Source organism: Spermophilus citellus (genome assembly GCF_964194105.1).
Source record: "Spermophilus citellus genome assembly, chromosome: 13".
Classification (NCBI taxonomy): Eukaryota; Metazoa; Chordata; class Mammalia; order Rodentia; family Sciuridae; genus Spermophilus; species Spermophilus citellus.
Window position 1 is genome coordinate 46133744 of NC_138193.1, and position 22031 is coordinate 46155774.

At 35.0% G+C, this 22031-nt stretch overlaps 1 protein-coding gene across 8 annotated transcripts in view; it reads right to left on the bottom strand.

Moving 5' to 3' along the window:
- The window catches only part of CTNNA2 (catenin alpha 2), a gene marked incomplete at its 5' end in the record, with an annotated part of 976113 nt that overhangs the window by 12985 nt on the left and 941097 nt on the right, over positions 1–22031 (bottom strand). For 6 of the 8 annotated variants that reach the window (XM_081264877.1, XM_081264876.1, XM_081264881.1 and 3 more), the window contains one exon: positions 13925–14068. The exons of the other annotated variants lie outside the window; for them this stretch is intronic. In XM_081264877.1, the coding sequence (XP_081121003.1) occupies positions 13925–14068 (144 nt within the window). The remainder of the gene's footprint in view (positions 1–13924; positions 14069–22031) is intronic. 8 annotated transcript variants of the gene reach the window in all.

Consider the following 22031-nt stretch of genomic DNA (forward strand, 5'->3'; position numbering starts at 1 on the left):
TTCCACTGTCTTCTCCCTCTCAGGGGGAGGGAGAATTCTTACCATTCTTCCTACCATTTAGATAGACTACCCAGAGTTTTAGGCTACACCTTGTTCTCTCTGACTTAATATCTAATCTTTCATCAAATTCCATCAGTAACATCTTCAAAACATTCAGTATTTGACTTTGTCTCACCTTCTCTACTCTTAACCACCTTGACCAACTCATCGGACACTGACTAGATTGTTATCGTAATTGCCCCAAACTACTCTACTTGCTTCTTTCCATCTTCATTATTAGATAACAGCCTGAATGTTCTGTTAAATAAACAAAAATGATGTTATTCTGTTACCATCATCCTCTGGGGGGGGGGGGGTCCTTGACTCAGTCTGAGTAGAATTCAGTGCAAAATCTGGTTGGATAGCAAGTGGTCCTTAATATTTCTGATTTTTTCCTTGTTCACTCAACCTATAAATGTTGATCTTTTGGCTGTTGCTCAAGCCAGTCATGTTAGGATGCAAGGCCTTAGCATTTAGTGTTTTCTCTGCCTAGAACACTCTTTCTCCAGATATCTATAAGGACTGCTCTCTCACTTCCAATCTTGATTCAAATATCAGTATCTTAGGGAAAACTGTCCTTAGCCATACATTTCAAATTGCAATTCTATCCCTTCCATGCTTCAATTTGTTGTCCTCTCCCCCTATTTCTATATTTTTCCTACAATTATCACCATCCAATATGCATTTTCTTCTCTTGTTTATTGTTTCCCACTCACATGCTATGTTCCAAACACCTAAAACAGTAACTGGAACTTGAGTCTGCCATAACTATTCATTAAATATTGTTAATAATAAACATTATGAATGGGGAAATAAGAAATGAAAATGCTTGACCAAAGACACAAAGCTTAAGTACACTGGCTAGTCCGATAACTCATTCCTTCTACCTGTTCTTTCTTCCACTACATCCAATGGCATAAGATTATCAGGAGGGTAGAAGGTGGGATATTCTGGAGAAAGGAAACAGTAGCCAACCGTGATACAAGTTCTTCCTCCTACTGTACCCTGAGTGGCAGTTTGAAAATCAGCCTTTGCTCAGAAATGAGCCACACTTAAAAGTCTTTATACTTTATTACTGCCTTCTATTCAAAAGACTTAGGTTTTTTAAAAAAAAAATCTATCTCCCCTATTAATAGTACCAGCATCTGCAAGGCACTGAGCTGTTTGTTCAGTATAATGTTAGTGCCCAGACAAATTATTAACCCTCAAAATAGTATAATGTAAATGTCATCATTCCTTCTTTGTACATGAGGAAGCTGAAATAGAGAAGTTAACTTTTCTGTGAACCTGGGTTCATAATATTCATATCTAATAGAGGTAGGTTGCAATCCACTGGGACACATACCATGCCATCTCAACCAGACTAATCTATAATCTACCACAGAGTTTTCCTGCCTGATTATCTTCATTCTGGGTACCTGGTGGCATTGATCTAGAGGTAAGTATATGCTTTATCTGCTTATAAATGTAAGTCATGTGACCAAGCAGTAATGAGGGTGGATTTTCTTAAGCCACAAAGGAGACAAAAGTCACACAAACTTCCAATCTTGCAATCTTGATTTACATGGGATCTGAACTAAGCAAGTGGCAAAGACATCATTATCTCATTTCTGATTTTCTTGCCAGCAACTAAAAACAACAACAAAAAATCTATGAATATTCAAAGAAAATTTGATTAAATACATCTTCCAGTTCTCCTATTAGAACTAGATATCATATATACCATTTCCTATTTATCAAAGAAATTAAGAAAAATTATTCTACATTTCTACAACATAGTCATTTAATTTATCACACAGTGGACACCATGATATAATGTTAGACTAACAGGTATAATGTGTAAGAACCCAAATACATCAGCTGTTATCATCATCACGACAGCATCTGACACATACTATGACCTGTGTTTCTTGTTCGATTTATAGTCTAGGGAGCACAAAGAAACCAGTACCATTCTTACCTTGCACAAAACACAAGACTACACATGAGAGAAACTGGATCTGAGTCTTGGCTATGCCAGTTACTGCCTGTAAAACTTGGGGATGCTCTAATAATCTGAATTTCAGTTTCTTCAAGTTATAAAATGGGGTTAATAATAACAATGTATTTTACAAGTTATTCTGAAATCCATGTGAGAAGATAAACTTTGAATAGTTTTTAAATTTTAAAGACATATGAGAATATAGAAGACTAGCATATAACCTCTGAGTCTCTTGGGGATTTTCATCTTAATTTACTACAACACCTGAATGCTTCAGACTCAAGGAACCCTGCATTGAAGCAAGTATTCTATGGATGACTGGAGTGGCATGCAGGTATCATCAGCCCCAGCAAGACAAGAACAAAGTACTACCAAAAGGTGGTGAGTTTTCTTATCCTTGACAGTGATGATGGAATATTAATGGAGTGGTCCTCCTTACAATCCCAATTTTTCCATTTATAGAGAATAGTCTGAAAATATGATTTTCAAAGGAAATAGGTCATAGGAACCACACTATTGGGGACTTAACACTGGCTATGGAGTGTGTCCCCCAAAGAGATAAACCCAACAAAGAAATGAAGGGAAACCATACCTACAAAAATGACAGTTCACCTATGAATCTGTATTTCATGATTCCATCTCAATTCTGGCTGCCTTTCTTGCTAGAATCAAATCATTGGCTACTCAAAACAATTTTGCCCTCAAAAACTTTGTCTATGTATTGGTCTTGTCTCATACATAGTTAGACGTCTGGCTCTTTGCAAACACATTCCTCCTTGCCCTTTTCTAGTATACCCTCCCCCAAAAGGCTAGCAACACAGAAATCATATTGGGGTTAGGTGGACATATTGGGTTTAGTGTTTGGTTAGCGCAGTGATAGATTCTTGGCTTAGGCTGTCCCTTAAATTGAGTGTAAGATGAGACTACTGAAAAACAAAAATTGTTTGAGTATTTCTCTAAAGAGAAAATTTTAGATTTTGTAGATTCAATACATATTGAAATACCCCAGTTAGATCTTTCTTATATGTTACTATCACTTAACACTCATTTCAAAAACAAAAGCAATACACCAACTTTATCGACACCATTCTATAAACAGGCACTGAGGCTTAGGGAGAAGAAACTTGCTAGCTAATAAACAATTACCAGCAATTCGAGCTCATGACCTCTGTCTTTGGGAATAGTGTGTTTAATGGTACACCACAGCTCCAACTGATTTTAAATAAAAGAAGAAATAAAGGACATTTAAAGTGGTTCTCTTCTCCTTAGAAGCCAGGATACTTCCCCATACAGGTGCCTGCCAGGGCATGGCCTAGTTTGGAACCTTCTATTCTGTCTCTCCTGGAGTGAATGTACTTTAGGGAAGATGTAGCAAAAGCACCTGAGGGTTCCCTTTGATCTAAAACTGGAAATATTATGTCTTTGGTCCAACAAAGAACCTCTATGGATGGACAACATATTATCTGTTCCCTTGCAAAAGAGGCCAAGCTATACAAGAGACTTTCAAAATTACAGATTAAAGGAAAGAGAATCCTCAAAAGGCTGAAAAATGCATAACAGTATTGCCAAAAAATATTCTGGAAAAAAATATTAGTGGTTCTTTTGAAAGAAAACCTCAAACCACTGAAATTTGAAAACTTCTTCTGGGGTAGGAGGAAAAGTACTTCCTTAATTTCAAGAAGATGATAACTTTTAACCAGGGAACAGAGAGGAACATGAAAGGGTTGGAGATGGTGTGATACAGTATCTTGCCCCTACTAAAAATTATGTTTAGTATTAAGATGAAAGTTTTCCTCAAGGCACAATCCCTATCTTGAAGTCCCTATGAATCAGGCCGCTGACAAAGTTAAATCACCTTCATATTTATTACAAGATATAAAGGCCACCTCATTATTTCTTTACCCTACCCAGTGAAAAATGCAAGGTAAATTCTTCAAATGCATTCTAGGTGCATCTTTAAGAGAGTGATGTCTGCTGTATCTGGGGATGCCACCTGTCACAGCTCTCCAAATCACTTTAAGGAAAAAAAAATGCTAAGCCATGAAAAATATTCAGTTCCTACCTACAGCTTCCTGTTTCAGGGCTCACCTGCCACTCATTCCCACATTGCAGAATTATTCTTCATAAGTATTATCTTTAAAAAAAATGAGTAATTTGACTCTCAAGGAGAATAGTAGCCTAATGTACTTCATATTATTATTAAAAAAAATTTTTTTAGGAAGAACATAAACTACCTATCACTTCCCTTTTTGCTTACATTTTAAGATATACTTACTGGCTTCCTCACCACAGAGATTAAAATATATGCTGAAAGTACTATGCCATGATAAAGTAGTAGGTAATGATACATGGAAAGTTTTTTTTTTAAGGGCTACAAAATTGAAAATTTTTAACTTTACTACCTTTGTTTGCTAAAAAGCAAGAAACTGAAGTCAAATTTTAGCTTTTTCAAACTTTTTTCTAAACATTCTCATTGAAAGCCTTAATTGTCTCTGGGAGTAGAAATGCAAACATGTCTGGTAAACAGGAAGGGAGGTGGATGCAGATCTTCAAAAAGGGTAAGAAAGTGATCATCAAAGGACAACTGTGACAGGTTCTCTGGAGTCTTGCTTGTAGGAAAGTACACCTCCATGCCCTTGCTAAGAGTCAGTCTGGAGGTGAATCTGGAACTATGGTGCCTGTCATCTGCTCTCACCTAGAGGGAAGACCTAACAGGATGCATTTTAAATGGTGGATGAAAGGTCAGGATTGCAACCAGCCCTATGGTTCTCATTCAAAGGCAATTTTGTTCCCCAAACTAGGGGACAGTATCTGAAGACATTTGAATATCACAGCTGGGGAGGAAGGGGGTGCTACTGACATCAGTGAGGAAAGTTCAAAGATGTTGCAAAGCACCCTATAATGGCTAACCAAAATGGGCCCCCTAGTCTTTCTCAAGCCTTATTTTCTAAAGTGTGGAAGTAGAATCTTGGAATTTCCACTTCTAATGGCTACTCTTGTGATTCTTTTACAGACAGAATTGTGAAAATCAATACTTTCTTTTTGAGGCCATTCCCTTCCCTATTTTTAAACATTACCTCTCTAAGTGATCCCTCTAGAACTTCTAATGACAAAAGAATGGAATCTCTGTAAGGGTAGAGACCCTTGGTGGTTATTCGGTGCTGTGTATCCAGCAGTTTAATTGAGGGTGGACATGATGAAAGAGAGGAGGAGGGCAACTACATCACCAAACTATATATACATTCTCTTGGACAAGACAAAATAACCAATATTGGTGCCCATGTATATTTACCACTACTACATTAAGATCCCTGTGCTAAGTGTGTGGCATTAATCAACACATTTTGATATGAATAACCTGGTAGATACACATCTCATTTTTATGTTATACCTGAGAAAAATGAAGCTTCTAAGAGGTGGATCAACTTGCTCAAAAGCCAGAATTCAGTTCTTGCATTCTCTGGCAAGGGCTACCACCCTAGCCTAACTCACCCTTTTTGTTGTTGTTGTTTTTTATCTGTTTGTTTGTTTCCAGATCTCTCATAAGATGGGGATTCATTGGGATACTCAGATAATTCATTGTCAGCTTCCATCTGACTGTGACTCTACAAAAGAAGGCTTCTGGGAAAGAAAGCCTTCCTCCTCATATAAAATCTGGCATCCTATTGTCTAGAATGTAGGCAGCAAATTACCTGTCTTAATTCTCTCAAAAATGTAGAAGACAAGAAAGAACATTAGACTATTTGAAATTTGAGTTTCAAAAACCCGCAAAGAATAGGTCTGCCAAGGTATCCTGGCTAGTATAAGAATAGGTTTTGTTTTCTCCTTCCTGAATTCTTGTCAGTTTCTAATCTAATTTTATGGGGATAATTTCATCTTTGTTTTTGGAATCCTGCCTTGGTTGACCACCCAATATTACATGAGCCCCTGTCATGGCCTCCCCTTTTTAATCAGGGCAGCAACTGGCCTAACTAAAACACTTTATTTCCCAGTCTCTCTTACATCTAAAGGTAGCCCTGGTGATGAAAGCAGAAATTGCAGGGGGTGAAGGGCAGGTATTCTGGGAAACCTCCTTAAGGGTTGCTAGCATAGCAAGTAAGTGTATAATTTTATCTTCTCACTTCTTCCTGCATAGAAAATGGAAAGATGAAACACTAGAAGGTGTCTCGAGCCAAAAGACAAACTTCAGAAGTGAAGTCACATAGTAAATGTAACAGACCATAAATTCAGCGTCTGGGGTCCTGGAAGACTCTGTGTAGTCTCCCTGAACTACATATAAATATATATGAGTTGTGAGAGAAACAATTCTGAATTTACAGATTTATCATATGTGGTTGGATCTAAATCTATTAAAACATGTGAAAATCTATTACAAATTGTAAAGACTATTAGGGGACATTAATACTTTAGGATGCTTAGGTATAAATCAATATTTCATATTTAAATGTAATTATTTAACATTTTCACGTGTCATAATGTTCAGGTAGGAGGGCAAATGAAAGTAACCATGTTACTTTCCAACTCTTTTCAAAAGAACCAGTATGATTAATTTAGCTCTCTTGGGGAGAAATTCTATATATTTCCATGCCATAATCTTAAAATCTTATGTATAATAAAACAAAAAAAATTAACAAAATAAATTATAAAGAAATTCAGTTAGCTCGAAAAAAATTGATTACTTAATTGGTGGCTCCAAATGCTAAAAAGCAATGTGCTTTGAAGTCTAGCATTTCATGTAAAAATAAATAAAGGAGCTGGGGTTGTGGATCGGTGGTAGAGCACTCGCCTAGAATGTGCAGGGCCCTAGGTTCTATCCTCAGCAACACATAAAAATAAATAAATAAAATAAAAATATTATTCTTCTCAAGTGGAAGAAATGATTTACAGTAGAGGGGGTAGAGAGAGAAGAGGGGAGGGGAGGGGAGGGAAGGGGAGGGGGGATAGTAGAGAATAGGATAGACAGCAGAATACATCAGACACTAGAATGGCAATATGTAAATCAATGGAAGTGTAACTGATGTGATACAGCAATTTGTATACGGGGTAAAAATGGGAGTTCATAACCCACTTGAATCAAACTGTGAAATATGATATATTAAGAACTATGTAATGTTTTGAACGACCAACAATAAAAAAAATAAAAAAAATTTAAAAAATAAAAGTATTGTGTCCAACTACAACTAAAAGAAGATTTTAAAAATAAATAAATAAAGGAAAGAATGAAGGAATGACAGACTTCAGAATCAGTTTTTAGGAATTTCAAGTGCAAAACATTATTACTATGGGAGAAGACTTCGCAAAGTGTGCTAATGTATTAGGCTTGTGCTATGTGCTCATTGTTCAAGGATCCAGTTGACAAACACATTCTTAACTAGCTTGCAACTTCATGGAGAAAAGTAATTAAATAATCACACTGATGTGTCAGACAAGGAAAGACAGAAGCACACCACGCTGTGGAGAACACAGCTGATTTTGAGCTCCTGGAAATAGGAAAATTCTCTAATCTTCTTTTCCTAATATTTCTGATGGAGCCGACACTGTCTCCTTCACAAGACCATTATCAAAACTGAACTCCATAGTGTATTTAAGAAGCTTTAGCACAGTGCTTGGCACGTATAAAATCTTCCATGTATCTTAACTAGAAATAATAATTGTTGGTATTTGCTACATGAGATTGTCCTTCTACGTAGCTATTACTGATATTACAATTATAAGTTTTATATACAAAGAAAAGCCCAGAGAGAATGTTAGTGTTGTCCAATACCAGCCAGATGACATGAAATAGTTTTCAAATTCTCACTGAATAGCAATATCCAGCTTACCATTTTAACATTATTTAAGAAATTATTGTCTTCTTTATGTTACTTTTTCAGATCTCTAACAACAAAACCATATGATTGTTACTATTGTCTATTCAGCTTTTATTTAGGTAAAATGGGCCTTGAAATAAATAATTTTGCTTGGTGCATCTTCTTAGAAGCACCTGAAGTTGTATTTACCTTGACAGAGCAACACATTATTGGTAAGAAATATCTGCTAGAATCACTTTTTTTTAACATCATTAACTTAGTATGCCAAAACTAATTTGGCATCTTAGCAGTTGCTTCTTGAAGGTGACAGCAGTATCTCCAACTCTGCCAAAACACTGTCATTGACTCAAAAAAAAAAAAAAAAAAAAACCAGCAACAACAACAAAAACCCAGATAAAAACAGGATTCCACTGTACGTATATAGATGACGGTATGACCAATGTGATTCTGCAACCTGTACAATCAGAAAAATGAGAAATTATACCCCATTTGATTCAAATGTACGGATTATCAAGATCACTGTACAGTCATGTGTAACTAATAAAAAAAGGAGAAAAAATAAAAATAAAAAATAAAGAAATGCACTGTATCACAAACAAAAAACAAAAAACAAAACAAAACAAAACAGGATTCCCCGTCCTTTCCTGATTTCCAAAAACATTCTCAAATATAAAATTATGGCAACCTGTAATCAATCAGCTGTATGCAAAGCAATGAGGAGGTTAATTCCAGAACTGGTTCTTGATGTTGTGAAGAGAGGTCTGCCTTCTTACAGACCAGGGCTCATTATGATGTCTCAGTAAAATGTGAAATACCTCTCAAGTGTCCCTTCTCTCTACATCTTTGAGCACTTCTTAACTTTGTACATGGACTGATGATTGTACAGTAATAGATGCTGTCCATTAAGGAAAAAACAGAACAAATTTACAATTTCTAATTGATTACTTATTCAAACATATAGTTACATTTTTAATAATTTTCAACATAGACCATATAGGTCCCACACTGCATTGGCATGAGCATGAAGCTTTTCAGTCATGACAAGAATGCTAGTATGTTTTTTTTTAATGACATTTACTTAATTGAAATAAAGTAGTCAAATAGCTCTTCCAAAGAATACCATTCAGAAACAGTTTCTCTGAACTATTTCCTCTCTCTCATCTCCACACCACTTGGGAGATGTTTTACAAATTATTTTGGATCTTCATCAACTCTTTGTATGGGAACAAAACAAAAGAAAAATGAAAGACAGCCTTTCGAATGTTTATAGTCTCACACCCCTCCTTTGAAATTTAATAGCATTATTTAGTCATTCTTTATACATAATAACCATCATTATTAGGAAGTTTTGTTCTCATGTCTAACCAATGTTTAAACCAATTTTCTCAAGATATTCTTATATTACCTCCAGTTCCTATTTGTCCCAGATCTTTTATTACTAATTTTTTTTTCTGAAACTTCTTCAAAGAACAGACACATGAGTCAGTTTTGTTGCCTTGTAGAGATTCTGAAACTTTGGTGTGAAAACGAACCACCCGGTGTGTGTTAGCAAGTGGGTAGTTCATTACAGATTCCAAGAACCTACTACCAAGTATGTTGATTCAAGTGGTCTACAGAGTAGCCTCTGCCTTTTCATAGGCTCCTCCTACCCCTTTGCTGAGTTTGACATGCAGATAATTCTGATCATTTTGAAAACCACTGATTTAAAATCAGCATGGGTCATACAAATGTCTGCCCAACCTACCATTCGAATTTCATCTTTTACTTTTCTTTATCTTTTCACCCATCTCTGGCATTTTCAGATAATGTCAGTCTAGAATATATTTCAATACACACATGCATAGACCCTTTATGAAGCTTCCCCTTTTCTATAAGAATGCTCAAATTGCCTTGTATATATTTCTTTTAGAGAGGTTATTATAATGTATTGTAGATACTTGCACATCTGTCTGGATTGCATAATTTCACTGTCCCATGGGACAGTGGCTATCACATGTTATATACTCAATGTTTGTTGACTGTAGGTCTACCTGATCCTTTATTTTAAAAAATGATCTCCAGGAACACTTGAAGGTAGGGAAGGGGAACAATTGCCATCCTTATCATTGTTCTGTCAAGACAAACAGTCCTACTTTCTTGTAATAATCTATAATAAATTTGTTTCACAGAATTTTATTTAAATCTTATTTTTTTGAACTTTTTTGTTTTTTTGAAAAATTAGTTCTCAAAGAGCATTCCTGGCTTTGTAAAACTGCCTTTGATCATATCATTTCGTTGTTCCCAGATAGACAAGTTTAGCCTTTGAAAGTGATTACCTGAGATAATAAATTCTACAAAGCTAATTTTTATGTCACATTAAGAAATTAAGAGACATTTTACTGAATGATCTAAACCAAGCCCTTATTTATTTATGAAGTCCTAAGATCGTTAGAATCTGAGAAAGGAGTTAGGGGAAACAAAACTTTTATTTGTGAAACTCCAGTCTGTTAGAAAGGTCAAAGTAATAACTTGGAAAGAATTTAGATGGCACGATATACAAAAGCATAGTTCCCTCTATGGATGCCAAGTATACACTGCAAATCATCTGTGAAAGCAACAAAGAGGCTTTATAATGCAAGCACTCTTGTTCATCAATGTGGGTAAATCATATCCAAATCAATAATCTCCTTTTCCCAAGTGCTTCAAAAAAGAGACTTGCTTAATCATGTGACGTTTCACTCAGTGCTTAACCTCATCTACAGCATCTGTTCAGGGGCGGAATCTGACATGATTCTTGTTCAATACACAGAAAAGTGATACCATCTTCATTACATGGGTTCTCATTAGCTTATGCACATTTCCAACACTATAACACTTTCTAAACCTTTCTTCAGGTTTAGGAAATATGTCCAAAAGAGGATCTCTTTTCACTTTCATCAGAAAATTAGACCCTCTCAGAGTTAGTTCTCTCTCCTTCCCTCACCCCTTCCTTTTATTTATTTCTCTTCCATAGCTGGGGCTATGAGTATTTGTGATCTATCTTCCTTTCTTCCTTCCTTCCTTCCTTCCTTCCTTCCCGAAGAAAATAGTGGCCTGATTTTATTTTAATAAACTTAATAAACTGCAGTTCATTTACTAGCAGCCTCTTCAGCTCTTCTAAACAAATATTTCTTTTATTGTAAAATCAGCACATGCTCAGGGAAAAGTGATCAACAAGGATGTGGAACTCAAATGTCTTATAGAAACCCAATACTGTGTACAATTAATATGCTTTAGTAATTATAATAATAATCTGAAGAAGTAAGGAGATTAACTATACAGTGATTTCAATATATGGCATGTCTTAACCAAAATTTATCCTCAACTCCTGTGGTCTTGCAAACCATGGTCTTGCTTCCATGATAACTTCCTTCTGTATAACACAAATCTCTGCCACCCTTTAAAGTCAGTAAAATGCCTCACCTCAGCTTCTCACAATCATCCCAGTGCAGTCCAGCCACCTATATACCATGGCACATTTCTTAGTTGTCTTTACTTTTAAGTTGACACTTGTCTGCACTCCCCAAAGAGGCTGTACATTCCTAAGGATCAGGAGCCAGGCTGTACATATATACCATAACACATAGTTCAGTACCCCAGTTCTCTATTCACTACTCCTTTCCAATACCACATAGGCACTACTGCAATATCCTCTAAGTCATTTTGAATTCTGAAGTTCCCAATGAGCCAGATCCGTTGCCTTGTAGTTAAGGATTAATTTTTAATCCCAAATAAGTAGAAAAACATAAAAGTATAGAGTTAAAAAGGAAATTCGTGTTCTAGGTCAACACATAGCTACCTACCGTGGATTCTATATCTCTGCAGATATTTATCTGTAGTGATGGCTTATACTGAGCAAGTTGGTCAAATGACATTGTGCATTTAAAAGAACATTGACTACTCATATATATCACTAACCAAATAACACTACATCAGATAGAGGGTGAGTTTTAAAACCTAGTAGGGGCTGAAATATTTTTTTCTGGATTGAATAATTATATGTTCAAAATAAAAAACTATCTTTTCCCACAAATAATTTCCTAAAAAGTATATCATAAACCCACAGAATTTTACAATGGAGATATTTTGGGCTACATCTTTCAGATCATCTAATATCATTTTACAGATGAGAAAAACTGACACCTGAAAGATCTAAGCAATTTACTCTGAGTTACTTAATCATCGATGATGGAGAGAGGACCAAAAATACCAGTGCTTAGACCCTAGTTTAAGCAGTTTCTGTTACACTTCACTGACTCCTTTACAGCACAATATATGTATGTATGTATGTATTTTTAAATTATAATTTTAATACATACAAAATGAATAAAAAACACTGAACACCACTAATAATGACACATGCACATGAAGATAAACAAGTGCATGCACAAGGCATTCCATGATAGACGCTCCAAATTTGCACAAGCGCACAACACAACCGCTCTTCACTCACGAAGTTTAAAGATGATTGTGTTCCAAGAGTTTATAAAATAGGAGCATTTCTTACCTGGCAGCTGTATGAGGGGTTGATAAAAGACATTAAAAACTTGAGCTATGATTAGACATCAGATTACTCTAGCACTTAAGGGTTGCTTCTACCTGGGTTTCAGGAATATAGTACTTTTAAATAAAAAAGTAGATCAGAGACTTGAGAGGGATAACCCAACACACATCACCTTCACCCATGTTGTAACATTAGGTTGACCACTGGCAATTACAACCCAAATCTTCCTATTGGCCAGTTAGGGCCCTACCTTTCCTTATCAGGCCAGAAATCTCTATAGTTATAGTTACTTCCTCATATTAGAAAGCTCAGGAGGGAAAATAATCTCTGGAAGCCCTCCCTACTCCCAAATTCAGGGTACCAGAAAGGGCAGTATCTGTTCCCATGTTTTTAGTATAAAAGTGCATAACTTTGAGGGTAAAGGGAACATGATCTACACATAATAGAGAAACTTGAGAGAAACCCTCTCTTCCAACTGTCCCTCAGTTCTCCAGTGCCAGTGTTTACACATGGCTACTTGACTAGGGATGCATGCTTTGAGAAACGTGAATGATCCTCTTTTTACGTATTTCAAAATACCCATGATCCACACCAAGATGTGTTCATCTCACCCCACGGTAAGTAACAGGGCTTAACATTCTAATGGTCAAATCCTTTTTAAAAACATTCGCCCTGTTGCTTGGATATCCATTAAAGATTTAACCACTTCCAAGAATCCCTTTGCCCTTTCACACAAACCTTACATCTTACAAAGTTTTAATAGGTACCCGTGAGAGAACAAGCAAAGAAGCAGAGAAAAAATGCTCACTCCAGTTGATCTTTTCTTTATAAACACGAAGGCATATAAAAGGACTAATCAGTAATAGAAACCCAAATGAGAACAAAGAACAGCAGCTTTTCACACCTCTTAACTAGCAAGAGACTACAAAACAGCATCAGTATTATGGCATGCAACAAAAACAACAAAATGGTAGCAAATTTGGTTGTGACACCCTGAAATGACTGTGCTTTTAACTTGTAGGACAAATGATTTTATTGTAATGAACATTTTAGTCATGGCATGAGAAAGCTTTCATTTTTAAAAACTGTTTGTTGATAATCCTCATGTATCAGTTTCCTCAGATTTTTAACCCCCAGAATTTGAGAAGAGCTTAATATTTCTCAACAAACATCAATAAAGGATATTCTATGACCCTGAAATCTTCCAAATGAAGAAGAGTACCTCCTCCTGACTGGCTCTCTGTAGAGAAGCTCACAAAGGGACTGCAGAATGGATTCATTCCACATATGCAATGGCTTTCCCTCCCAATTGGAAGAAAGACTGAGAAATAAAGGAATTGGAAATGTAATTTTCGCTTCTCAAGTTTAGATCATGATTGAAGAGTGAGTCTGTGTTGTGGAATTCCTAACCCATGTAAAGAATAGATAAATCGGTCCTTTGCCCAAGTTGATTAATGGTAAGTAAAGAGGGCTTAAGTGGACACATGGTCACTTCCCTGAAACCTGCCCCCCCCCACTTCCTTCAGAAATAATGAGTACAGAGACATTAGATTAGAAAGCAAAGTTACTCACCATGGAAGAATCACTGCTTCCACTCCCGATCGGAGCTCCCTCAGCACAGGTTGGGAGGTGGGTAGAAAGTTGACTAGCCCTGCCCCCATCTATGACATCACAATCTACCTCATAAAAGGTAGTGAAAGTGCTCTGAACTCCTGTCTGATTTCCGAGAGATACAGAAAAGAGAGAGTGAGAGAGAGAGCAAAAGAAAAACAAAACAAAACAAAACAAAAAAAAAAAACGTACCTTACTTGGGAAGGGATTAGGGAGGTGGAAGAGGGAATGGTAACTACTTGGGAGAAAGAGGCATATGAAAGAATTAGGTGCTGAAAGAGAAATGTGCGGGCCTTCATGACATCAGGCAGCACGGTCATTTGGATTCCTCTTTGGTTCTTGAATGAATCAAAAGGGACCATCTGGGAGGAGGATGAAGAAGCACCCTGCCTTGTCAGGGAAAATTATAATGGGGCTCCTCCGGGGGGATGAATTCCCTATTTAAAGCATCCAGCATCATCACCAAGAGAGAAAGCAAGGGCTGCAGCTCTTAAAGCCTGGAACAGTAAGTGGGAATCCCAGATGCCTTTCTTGAAGGTTCCATGGCCCTGCTATGTGACCTTCGTCAAGCTCCCAGCCTTGACATGTCCAGCCAGTAATGAGTGGTACTAAAGGGATACTTACCACTTTCAATGGGATGCATTCATTGTTGTTAAAACTGCAACTCTTTCTAATTTCCTTTATGCCCCTCAGAAGGGGTTGCATGAAGTGTATAATTTGAAAGATAAGCCAATAACCAATGCCTGTTTCTACCTTTAGAATCCTTTCTTAGAGCTTCCTCGATACAAAGTGTTACTAACAATCTTGAAAGTTTTTCTGTGAGTACCAAACAGACTTTATATCTAAAAAGGGTAGTTCAAGCCCACCTTCAAAACCATTAAAAAAAAAAAAATCAAATGGCAAGATTTCTACAGTCGTCAGATTCCCTGCTCCTTCACTCTCAGAGGCAGAGCTCATGTGACCCATGATGCTAACTGACCAAATGTGTTTTGCATAAGCATTTCTGTTATAGTCCTACAGTCATAGCTTTGTTTAATGTCTGAGTCCAAGTCTTATGGGAATCAGACAAGATATGAGAATGATATATAGAGTATTATGGTAATATATATATATATATATATTTTTTTTTTTAAATGTCGATTTAGAGGTTTAAAAATAGAAAATACTAAAAGTTGTCAAGAGGGCATTATGGCAAAACCTAAGTAATGGGTGATGCTTGAAGAACAGGCAGGTCCTGAAACAATTCACATAGGAGCCAGACCTTCATCTGCCCTAGTAGAATATAGGAAAAGTGAAATCATCTCTTCCCACAGTATTTTAGCAAAAGCAAATATGCAAAATAATAGCTTACAATTTGTGGCATCACAATCCCAAAGCCTGTTTGCATATGCAGATAACTCCAAATTTGGGAATTTTTTAATTTTTTGAGCCAATATAGTCGTATTTCTAATCCTGTCATTCTTATTAAATACATAAGTGTGTTATAATAATCATAATTTAAAATTAAGCAAAATTGACAGATTAGGAGCAGTTTGAAAGACAGAAGTTACTAAATTCAAACTGATTTTGGATTCAGCAACAACACTCCCATCTTATGCTTCAAATAAATGTTAAAAAGACATTTAAAGAATGTCTTTAAAGAAATAAAGATAATGCAAAATAAAAAAAATTATTAACTATATAAAAAGGGTATATTTTTGTAGTTGATTTTTTTCTGTACTTATTAGAGAAAGAAAAGCTACTCTATACACATATTTTTATCACTCTATTATTCTCTGTCCATTTCTACAATTCTAGGTCTAAATTAAAATTCTACATATAAAAGCATATATTTATCAGATTTTGTAATCAATGGCCCTGTGAAGTTTTGTTTTCTCTCAATTTTTCATATTGAATCATTGACTAATTGGCTTATCCTTATCCTTGATCTTTTATAATTTACAATAATCCTATTTAATTTTAGAAAATAGGACATTTCCTATTGTAAGGAATATGCTGATCATTAACCATTATTTATCAGTATCAAAAATGATTATTATACTTACTTCACTCATCTCACATCTTATAAAAAATTTTAAAGACCAAGATGAATGGTGCAATTGTCATTCTTCCAATAAATATTTTTAAGATTTTTACTACACCCCAAAGATGTTATACTTCTCCCAACATTAAGATATTAAAATAAAAATGGAGTCAAACACTGTTTAAATATTGAAATAGGACAATCTAAACTTAGGTCACAACCTACTAATATTTCTTATTAATTATTGTTGGAAATGTAGCATGACTTCAGGAACCCAATGCAAAACTAGGCTGCATCAAAAGGATGCAGAGTTGTAAACTGTGCTGACCTTTTAAGCGAATTTAGTATGATTGACTGTGATAATGCCTTTGGTAATGAATATTACTTAAGATGAGATAACTTGCTCTGACACAGGATGCAATGCCAGGATAAGATAATTTTCAATTCTCTTTGGATATAACTTGTTGACATTGTTCAAAAACCTAAGTCTTTCCAAAACTGAGGATTTAATGCAGAATTCCCATGATATCACATAATCAATGAGTTGTTCTTCAAGATGAAAGATGAAGTGTTTATAATATTTCAGAATATTATAAGAATCCCCATAATTAGTCACAATTATAATTTTAGTAGATGTAAGTCTGGTTTAAAAATTTTGTTTGGGGTAATAAAGTCAATTTAACTTCTTTGGTACAGAGGATGAAGAAGAAAGAAGTGGAATAATTTGTAGGTTCCAAAAGAATAATTTGCAGATGCATTTATGAAGTAATTCATCATGGAATGACTAATAAGGCAACTGTCATCCAACTGGACCCACATTATTACTCTTGAAGAGAAATACCTCAGTAAGACAGCCTCTAATAAATGTTTATAGCAGCAGATTTGAAACCAGAGTTTCCAGATAAAGAGATCATGTTTTGATTTTATTTGACCATGGTGTCTCACATATAGAAATTTGGTTGAAAGGAATAAGAGGTTCTTAGAAGATGATGTGGACTGGAATCACTCCAGGATCTCTCTCAGTCTCAAAATAGATTTGCCAAAGAAGATGGATGAAAGAGGTCAAGGGACAGGTTGTAAAGATTTGACAAAACATCTAGCCAGAGTTCCAGTCAAGTTCATTATCAGCAATGCATCAGCACAGATGAGGGTATTCAGAGAAAAGTAATGAAACAAGATATAGTATTGTTGATGAAAGGAAAGATTAAAAGTCCAAATTAAGAAAGCTTGCCTTCAAGAAAATAAGATTAGAATGAAGTATTTGAAATATATGTATTGCCTAGAAGGAAAATGGCCGTTGTAAGATGATGTGTTCTAAAGTAATAAAAGAAATCTGAACTAAGGAAACTCCACATTGCCCATCCAGAAGCCTTTCCTATTTATAAGATACATGGACCATAATGTGGCACATATTTCTCTTCTAAGGGCTGTGATCAAAGCCATATTTTATAAATCATTTAAATTAAGCTAGAGAAAGCACTCGACAAAATAATCTGTAGAGACAGAATGTAGACAACAGTAAGTTAAACACACTTTTATTTCTAGAATGTAGTAAACCAAGAAAACAGTGAATACACAGAGATAGCTATCAACAGATATTTTCTATTCCTACAAAGAATGCTGAGTATTTCAGTAAGCTGAGAAACTAAATGAAAAAAAAAAACACTGAATACACAGTCTAATAAAAGCACAAGGAACAAAATGTTTATCCCTTTTCATGGAAATTATTTGGTATTAGAGATATGGAAAATTTTGAATGCCCTGATTCAATGAATATTTGTCATTATGCCTTTTACATAGTAGGGATGCCATAGAACTATTGAGTTCAGCGGATTAGGAAAAAAAAAAACTTATGTGAACAAGAAATAAATGCAACTCTTTGAAGTCCTGATTGTTAGTCATCAGAAACTGGAATTATCTTGATACATATTCAGTATGAAATACTGTCTCATCTATGGGCTTCATTCATTTCACTAATAGCAGTATTAATAATCTTCACAATCTGAGAAGGCTTTGCTGTAAAATGAGAAGTCTCTGCAGTAGAACTTTCCACTGTATATCTTGACAACTTGTGGAAACACTGGTCTTTCATAGAAAAATATTGATGTCAAAATTTTATCACATCAAACACTGAAGAAAATCCAGTTTTGCTATGGGACTTTTTTATTTCCTTTATTTTTTTTTATTTTTTTTTTTTTAGGTGCTAGGGATTGAACCCAGGGCCTTGTGCATGTGAGGCAAGCACTCTACCAACTGAGCTATATCCCCAGCCCTTCTTTATTCTTCTTGACCATCTTAGGCAATGAAAAGATGTACAAAAATAATAATAAAATCCTTAGATAATCTTATAATAAGCATATTGGTTAATATCCATCTTCTCCATTTTAACCTATTTGCTATTTATATCAACTTGTTCACATTTTCACTTTTTTCTTCAACACCCTTTAACCCAGAAATTCTTGAGGCAGGTCCAAGTAGGAATAAGAAAAATATCACAAATAATCTATTCTTGACTAAAATGACAAATCCTAGTATGCACAGGAAAATCAGAAATCAGGGACTAAATATAAAGATACTATTTCCAAATAAAGGTATTCACTCGACATATTGGCCTTATGATTATTTGGTTCAAGTTTAGGGAACAGGTATGTTTGCATTTGCTCTTACATATCCAAAACTGACTAAAAGTTGTGTGGGGGTAGGATGGGGGTGGAAGTTTCCTAAAACACTTCTGAGTATTATTTTAAATAATATTTTTAATTTTTAAAATAATTCTTTAAATTGAGAACAATTAAAAATAAAATCAGATAATTATCACTTATGGATAAGTAAGATTAGAATATATCTTATGTGGATACTTCACAAACCAGTACTTCACAAACTTATCCATAGATCTGTCTAGGTTTCATGAATATCCCAAAATAATTGCAATTATCTTCTCTCATATGGGTACATCCCAGGTGTATAATTTCCAAGTTTCTGTAAAATATTACTGTTAATTGGCTGCCATATAATCCTCAGAATATTAACTGAAATCTGAGGCATTAATTGATAACAGATTAAGATATCAATTATTTTCCTTCCTTCTTTTATTAACAGACTCTCAAAACTTGAAAAACTTCTAAGACCCAAAGGAACGAAAGCTCATTGATTGAATGACAAGTTATGATACTGATATTTCTGGGGTAGAGCCATTCAGTTAAAATCCACTAAGCCTGTCTACTCTTACAAGCAATAATGTCTTCAAACTAAAATAGAAATAACTCCTCAGCCCCCAAGTTCAGGTGACACAACCAAATCAGTGTACTGAGTAGTTTAAAGTTAGGTCAATCCATGTGTCCATTTTAAGTAAAGGGAGTGATTTGTTTGGTTCATGTCCTAGCTTTGCCCCAGCTAAGTCTGTTTTCTTCTTTTAAAACAAGAACACTGGAACATAGTCTTTTCCTCTGCATAAAGTCGTGTCAGGAGGACCACACACTAGTTTCATTTCATTAGTGAATAACTAATTTTTTAATGAACAGACTTGATCATATTGGTAAGTTCAGGGTCCGCATCACAGCATGCATAACAATAGATTCACTTCTTAATAAATGGATCGGTGTCCCATCCTTCTTAGACCTGCACTGCCTAGATTCAAACAGCAGACACAGTTGTGGGGAAACTGATACCAAGCTTCCTATGATGACTGCCTTTCAAGGAGTTGTTTGCTTTTCTTATTAAAATCCCTATTAATTTTTTACTTTTCCCAAAATTAATAGTTTTGAATTGGCTAAATGTTACTTTTATAATCCTGGGAGAATGAATTCCCTGAGAAGGTCTGTGCAAAAATCAGTGACCACATCCACAGATCTGAATGTAACTAAGCAAGATTCAGTGCAGGAATCAGATGTAAGTGGTTATAGTTTTACTAACATAATAGATTGGAAGGGAAGGCTTTTGGGAGAAAGATTATTAAATCATGCAACAACCCACCTTATTAACAAAATGTGTGCAAAGAACTGCTGCCAGTCTGAAAATGGTAAGTACCCATTTCATTTTCTACCTGTCACTGAGTTTCTACACTATCCCTCCATCCAGATTTACAATCTGAAATTGGTTTTATTGTACTCTTTCTAGATCTGGACATTCCAATTCTTCCTAGATCAGGAAAGGTCCTTTAAGTCTGAATACTTAATGAATGATCCACTCTCTGAAAGGTCTGGATAAAATTCTTTTGAACTGCTGTGAATTTCTTGAACACATATCCTTTCAAATGAAGCACAGAAATACATTCCAAACCCAAATTGAAATAGCTAGCAATTTATATTTTTTTCTATTACTGCTACACTTTGATCAGTGGAGAGAATCAAGAATTGACTACAGACAGAATCAGAAGATATAAAAATACTCCACAAAAAGGGTTCCTTCAACTACAGGTCTGCACAATTAGATGTAATGCTTGTTCCCATGACTATTTCATTCTTTTTCAAAATACTGGCACTTGTTTTTTGGCATACTGGGAATATAGAACTGTCCTAATGCATTTCTCATCAATATATATATGATGGGAAAGTATTTGTGTATCTATTTATCTACCTATCTATCTACACACATACATACACACACACATACATACACACACACATACACACACACACACTGTACTGTACAAATATATCTCCTCATTTTATTTCTCCTAAACTGCATTAGATCAGACATAAAAGTCATTTTACTATTTGCACATTGAAAGAGTAAGACAGGAAATGTCACATTGAGTGTGTTTGTTTTGTGTATAGAGAAACATAGATGAGCATCTTTGATTACAAGCCAGTGTCAGGAAAGACTGACTTGGAAATCATTAGTTTCCAATATTTTAGGAATATTTCTTAATCATCACCATGAACATCATGGCAATTTTTAAATTATTTTTTATTTGTTCTTTTTAGTTATATAGGACAGTAGAGTAAATTTTGACATATTTATATAAATATAGAATATATCTTATTCTAATTAGGATCCCAGTCTTGTGGTTGCACATGATGTGGAAATTCACATGTATTCATATATATACATAGGAAAGTTAGGTCAAATTCATTCCACTGTCTTTCCTACTCCTATCCCCACTCATGATTTTAATTGAGCCATTTTTTAAAAAATAATATGTGCAGTCTGACCTGCAATTGATCCCTTATTCCTCAATTTTTCTCTTTACCAACAGATCCTACCAGTGTCACCAATTATACTTGCTCAGTTTATCAAACTCCACCCCAATATCCAATTGAGAAGGATTCAGATTTGATAAGAGGTTTAAATGGCAAAGAACTAAAATGTGTATTAGGGTAAGTCTCACCACCCCTTGGAATTAAGAATGGGTCAGAGGTCTCCTCACAAAGCCTGAAGACTTAGGCGACTAACATACCTCATCTCTGAACTCTGTTCATACATTTGGTTCATGTGGAGAAAAAAATGTATATGTAATAAAATCAGTTAAAATTAATATGCTTTCTGTGTATAGTCAGCTATAAGTTAAATCCTAGTCCCTCTATCTCAAATTTCTTTCCTGCTCTTTTGTTCTGGCTTAATTGCTATAATGTATTAGAGCCTTTTCAAAATGCTTAGGGGAATCTTTTCCCTTTTATCAGAATACTTGAGGATCATGAAAACAATACATTAGTGTTTCCAGTCTCATTCAGAATAACACACAACATATACATTTTTGTCAGATAAAAATCATCGAAAGTCATGAGATGATTTTTATTTCTTGAGATCCAGGTATACATTTTTTTATTAACTTTAAAAGTACCCATTAAATTCTCTGAAATCAATGAATAAAAATTAGATTTCAAAATATGACAATTAAATATATAGGTAACTTCCATATCATGATATTGACATTTGTTTATATTCATAATAGTATTTATATACTTAAAATATCTGGCTCAAATTTTCTCCCATGATGATATAAAGCTGTCACATTAGTGAACATTTACATACAAAAAACTAATTTTTGATATACCATGGTTAAGGTTCCCTTTCTTTTCTCTCTCCTTTTTTCTTCACTCCTAC